The sequence below is a fragment of the Equus przewalskii genome, chromosome 6 (assembly GCF_037783145.1).
Source record: "Equus przewalskii isolate Varuska chromosome 6, EquPr2, whole genome shotgun sequence".
Classification (NCBI taxonomy): domain Eukaryota; kingdom Metazoa; phylum Chordata; class Mammalia; order Perissodactyla; family Equidae; genus Equus; species Equus przewalskii.
Window position 1 is genome coordinate 46,169,857 of NC_091836.1, and position 6,000 is coordinate 46,175,856.

The following is a 6,000-nucleotide window of genomic DNA, read 5'->3' on the forward strand; positions in this document are numbered from 1 at the left end:
TGTCCTCGTCCTCGGCGCTGTGCTGGAGGCAATCACAGGTGTCAGGCCTCCTCTGCCTCTCCTGGTCCAGATGGAGGAAGGTTCAAGATGCCCAAATTCAAGCTTTTAGAACAGAGCACTGGGACCAAGCAGTAAAAAAGGCCAGGCTCCAAGCAGGTTGGACACGGAGGCCAGCGGTCAGACACTGACCACCGGGGGGATTTCGCCAGCAGCCATGGCTGCACCTCACCCACTGCACGCAGCCGGGATGCCCTCTTGACCCTGCCAAGGGCCCACACAGGGTCCCACATATGGTGGGCCCAGGTGACAACACCCAGCTGCAGATGCAGAAACAGCTCTGGAGCCGTGTGGACACCCTCAAAGCCCCCAAGGGGACCCACCCCATCTCCAGGATCTTTGCCCCACTCGCATCCATGTGCACGAACACTCCTGCACACTCCAGCACGAGGCCCCAGAGCCCAGCCCCAAAGTGTGCCTGGTCACAGTCAGGGTTCAAGATCAGGGAAAGGGCCGGGTCAGCCAGAGTCCCCAAGAAGAGTATCTGATCCCCCCAGAGCAGCGCAGGCCTTGTCTCTCCCCTCCTGCCCTCTGCCCCCCACCATCATTTACCCCTGCCTTGAACACCTGCTGCCTTCTGCTTGGCTTACGGACCCCATCTGAGGGAAAAGAGCTGAGCCATGAGCTGGCCTCCCTCCTTCCAAACCCTTCTCTTGCTTCCTCCTCCAGGCAGTCCACTTGGACTGCTATGGTTGGGAGGTGCTCGACCCCGCCTTCCACCCCACTGAAGCAGCCTTGTGAAGCAGACTTGAGAGGGCCTAGCGGCGGCCTAATGATGATATCCAAGATGACAACAGGTCATTCTGTTTCTCAAGCACATCCAGGTGCCAGCTCTGCCCTGACCCTACTCACGGCCCAAGAGGCAGGCGCCATTCTCCAGACCAGGAAAACCCCATCTGGATTTCGGGGGATGAGAAGATGCAGAGGGCCCAGAGCTCCAACCCTGCGCTGTCCTGTGGCAAAGTCCAGCTCTCAACCTCTGCTCCCACGGCCTCCAACCGGGAGCCCGAGGCCACACAAGACGCTCCCGGTTGGGCCAAGACCTCCTGTTCCAGCCCCCACAGAGAGGGGAGCACCCTGCCCCCCACATTAACCCAGCAAAGCCCTCAGCCCCAAGCTCGGCCCAGCCCAGCATCAAAACATGTCATGGAGCCCAAGCCACGCACGACCTCCCCCATGCCAGCTCCTGCCCATGCACACTCCCGCCCCAGCCGTGGGCATGAGACAGGCGGGGCAGGGCCAGAGGGAAAGCGGCCATAAAGAGGGGGTCCCACGCTGGTGCCGGGATGGGGAGTGCAGCTTCACAGGGACAGAGAGCTGGCCACAGTGACCAGGCAGAGAGCTGGGGGCACATCAGGGAGGCCCCAGCCCATCCCCCTCCCCTGGAAGGATTGTGTGAGTGGCCACACAAAAACAAGCGTGCACGGACATTGTGCTGCCGTGTGGCCGCGAATGTCGGCAAACACGCGTGCTGAGGGCGTGTGCGTGTCTGTGTACATGCCCAGGTGAGCCAGCAGCATGGCGCCTTGTGTAAAGGTGTGTGTCCTTGGGTCTGCGTGAGCAACTATGGGTATCGCTGCATCTCCGTGAGCCCATGTCGATATACACATCCCATCTGGGGAGGGGGGAGTTGTGTGTGTGTGTTGGTGGGGGAGGGAAGACAGGTCCACGGTTTCCCGCGTCCGTAGGTTCGTCAATGGCCGTGTATCTGGTCATTGGTGTGAGCACATCCTTTATGTCCCCATCTTGACAGCAGTGGCGTACGTGTGTCCACACTCTGGTCTGCGTCTGTTTGTTGGGGGGGAGGGTCCCATCCATCCGCCCCCTCCCCTCCGCCGAGGACTCAGGCCCGTGGCTGCAGTGGGCTCCAGCAGGCCAGCAAGCGCCCCGCCCAGCGGCCCTGGATTTCGATGCTTTTTCCAGAAGGAGATTTCCCCCCGCCCTTCCCCCTCGCCCACAGAGCCTTTCCCCGCCAGGGCCCCGCTGCTCCAAGCTCGTTCCTGCTCAATCATTTATTGACTTTAAAATCGAAGCCAATTCTGGTTTGAAAAAAAGAAAAGGGAGAGAGAGAGAGCAAGAGAGAGAGACAGGGAGGCCAGAGAGACAGAGAGAGTCCGAGATGCGGGGGGGGGGGGGGGGGGGGGAGCAGAGATGGGGCCAGAACCGGAGGCAGAGGCAGGGAGAGACAGAGATAGCCAGAGGTTCAGAAGGACAGAAACAGAGAGAAATGGAAAAGGAGCAGAGCAAGCCAGAGATAGAGACGCAGACAGAGAAAAAGCCAGACTTGCAGGGCGAACTGTGGAAGCAGAAGGATTTGTAAGACCAGAGACGCCCGATCCGAGAGATGTGGCTGTGGAGAGGGGCAGGCCAGACCCTGCTGACCAGCCGACAGCAGCTGCCCACCAGAGCTGAGGGGTGCAGCCCAGCGAGACCGTGCCCGCTCCCCTCCCCAGCCGCCCTGGGACACTCAGACCTGCGACACGGACCTGAGCCCTCGCTCCCTCCTCCACTGTCGCAGAGTCAAGCCCTGGCCATTGCTCTGAGTCTGGGCTACCCCAGCCCCTTCCTAGTCTTGTCACCAGTGGCTCAGCTGGCATTTCCTCTCCTGGGGTGCTGTGACATCTGAGGGGCCAGAGTCTCACCCAGGCCTCAAGGGGCAGGCCAGGGAGCTGAGCTGGAGGTTGGTGGGCAAAGGGCAGTCGAGTCTGGGGTCTTGGTCCCACCAGGCTCCAAAGGCCAGCCACACATGCCAGCCGAGTGTGGCCCCAAAGGTGGCCGCGGCTCAGCCCCAGCTAGATGGACAGGGTCGTTGTGCAGGGCCCAAGATTCGGTGGCCGACCAGTCAGAGGAGCAGATGTGGGGGTCCCCACACTGCCGCAGTGGCCAGAGTGCCTGTTCACACCTGCATGCACACTGTGACACATATGTGTGCATTTACACTTCACCAGCACACGCTCACACCCGCTTCTGTACAGGAAAACCCGCTCCCTGGGCCACACATATGTCCATGCCACGCAGGCCTGCCCCCAGCCGACCCACAGGGGTCACATGCAGACCCGGAGACTGACTCACACACACACTCGCATCTGTGGATACAACAGTGTAGCGTGGCCACGGCTGACACACATCCCCAACATACCCTCTTGCCCCTCGCCACACCACACCGCGCAGCAGCCATATTCACCTGGACTCCCACTGCCAGATGTGAGCACCTTTGACCCAAGGCTGCCAAGGCTCAGACCAGCAGAAGGGACAATTAGGACCCATGGCCTGGCGTAGGGACACCCCTCACACATGCAGGCCCCGCTGGCAGGCAGGGCCGGGCAGTCCCCAGGTGTCCCCTCTGCAGAGTCTGTGTTGCCAGCCATGGCCTGGCCCTGCAAGCAGGACCGCCAGGGCGGCTGTGGGACACTGGGCAGCTCTTGCAACCTCTTGGAGCCTGAGGGCCCCCCGCTCGGCTTGGGTGGGGTGGCAGGGCAGGCATCCCAGGGCCTTTGCCGCCGCTGAGCGCCGCGCCGAGAACTTCGCTGGAGGCGGGACGCGCTCTCGCAGCGCGCCAAGGTCGGCGCTGTCGTGCCCGCGGCCGACCCGACGGCGTGGCCGCAGCCCGGCCGGCGGCGCCCACGGCTGCCTCCCTCCCCTCCCGCCTCCGGGCGGCGGGACGGGATTCCCCCGGCCGCCCGGTTCTCCGCGCGGCAGCCGGGGTCGCTGGGGCCGGAAAGTTTGCGCCGAGGAAAGTTTGGGGGGGGCCGCGGCGGCGGCGTCCAGGGTCGGTGGAGAGGCGCGGCCCGGGCTGGCAGCGCGCCCGTCCCTCCCTCCCCTCCCCTGCCCCTCCGAAATTTGGGAGCCCCGCCATTTTCTTAGCCCCGCTCCCATGTGAGGCCTGAACAAAGACTTTGGGGAGACGCCCGGGCCGCTCGGCCCGCCCCGGGCACCCCGGCCGCACGCAGGGGCCGCCGCCACGCACGCCGGCCGCTGCCACCCTCGGGAACCGCTGTGCCCGCCCCAGGGAGCGCCGCGGGACCCCGTCCCCGCTCGGCGCCCTCGGGACCACCCCTTGCCACTTTGTCACCCCCGCAAACACTACCAGCGGCCACGCCGCCCGGGGGTACACCACGGTCGCCCACAGGTTGGCGGGAGTCCCGCTGCCCACCGCACCCCATTCGAGCGCGCGCGCGCGCACACACACACACACACTCACACTCACAAGCTCCAGGGGCAGCGCCACGCACGCAGCCGGCCACCCCGGAGCCCCCAACGGGAGTCCGCCCGGAGGCCAGGGTCGCACGCGCACGGTGACGGCCGCACGCGTGCCCGGGCTCCCCGAGGCACGGCTTGCACCCCTCGGCCGCCTGCGGGCTCACTCCCCCGGCCGCCGCGCGCCCCTCCGCCCGCCCGCGCGCCCGCCCGCCGGCCGGCCTCCTGGCCCGCTCCCTCCCCGGTCGGTCGCGCGGGGGCGGCGGCCGGTACCTGGGTGAGGCAGTACGGGGAGTACATAGCTGGGCGCCCGGCGGGAGCGCGGCGGCCGGCCGCGGCGAGGGGAGGCCCGGCAGGCGGCGGCCGCGCTCGGGCTCGGGCTCCGGCTCGGCTCCTCCGGCCTCCGCCGCGCTGCGCCCGCCGGCCCCGCGGCCCCGCGCTCGGCCCGGCGCCGCTCCGCGCTCGCCGCTCGCAGGCTCGGCCCCGCCGGCTCCGGGGCCGCCGCGTCCGCCGCCGCCGCCGCGCTCGCCGCTGCCTCTCGCGTCCGCCGCCGCCGCCGCCGCCGCGCGTCTACTCCATGCCGCCGCCGCTGGCCGGTCCCCCTCGCCCGCCGCCGCCGCCGCCGCCGCCGCCGCGCTGTGAAAGTGAAAGTTTAGACAAAGTTTGGAAGCGGCGCACTCCGGGGAGAGGGAGCGGGCGGGCGCGCGGCGGGAGGAGGGGCGCGGGGAGGGGCGGGCGGGGCGGGGGAGCGCGGCCGCGCGCGCACACACACACACATGCACGCACGCATGCACACACACACACATGCACGCACGCATGCACACGCGCGCGGGGGCGCACCCCGACACGGCCACCCCGACACGTGCTGGCCCGCGTTCCACTGCAGACACACGCTGACACGCAGCCGAGCTCGGACCCGCCACCCATGTCACGTACAGAACGCATTGCCACACGTTCCACAACAACAAAGCACACGCAGACACCTACGCGCACATGGCAGAGACACGCCGTGGCACACGACCCACGGACACGCACTGACACACGCACACAGCAAGACAGGAATGCAAGCCACGACCCACACAGCCATGCACACGGCCCGCCATCACATGACGATAGCCGCGCACACGCATTCCAACAACGAACCGTGCTCAGACACCCTGATCCAGGCGGACACACGCCAACACAGGCCTCACACAGACATGCACTGATACACACCAAGACATACACACACCATGCATGCTGACACGTACAGATTCACTGACACAGGCATGACCACACAACCACACCCTGACACACTCCAGACCCACTCCAGACCCACAACTCCTGTATGATTCAGACATCCAAGTGCACACACAACACACAAAGATGCACCAAAACATCTTGGCAGTTGTGGCAATACAGAGGACACACCCAGGCGCACAGAATGACACAGATAAAAGGGAGATGCACTAACATACTGTCAGACACACACGCACCAGCAGACACCTGGACATACATGCCAAACAACACAGGGAGCACACTGACCCTGATACAAAGAGATACAAAGTGTCGCTGATACAAAGTGACATTGGCAGTGACGATGACACAGCACACGGGCACACACATCACACACCTGATGTCCAGATGTCCTCGGGCACACTGACCAACGGTCCTGATACCCAGTCAAGGAGCAGTCCTCCTCTGAGAATCACCCAGCCACACATGGGGTGATAGCACACACCCTCCCCACCCCGGCCCTCGAACGCC

At 65.4% G+C, this 6,000-nt stretch overlaps 1 protein-coding gene across 3 annotated transcripts in view; it reads right to left on the reverse strand.

Annotated features, from left to right (window-relative positions):
- NFIX (nuclear factor I X) overlaps window positions 1–4,792 on the reverse strand; it is a 90,929-nt gene extending 86,137 nt beyond the window's left edge. For 2 of the 3 annotated variants that reach the window (XM_070625332.1, XM_070625328.1), the window contains exon 1: window positions 4,528–4,686. In XM_070625332.1, the coding sequence (XP_070481433.1) occupies window positions 4,528–4,554 (27 nt within the window). In that variant the 5' untranslated portion in view covers window positions 4,555–4,686. Of the gene's footprint in view, window positions 1–4,527 lie in introns of all 3 variants that reach the window. The other variant, XM_070625338.1, reaches the window with a different exon arrangement.
- Between the last annotated feature and the right edge of the window lie 1,208 nt (window positions 4,793–6,000).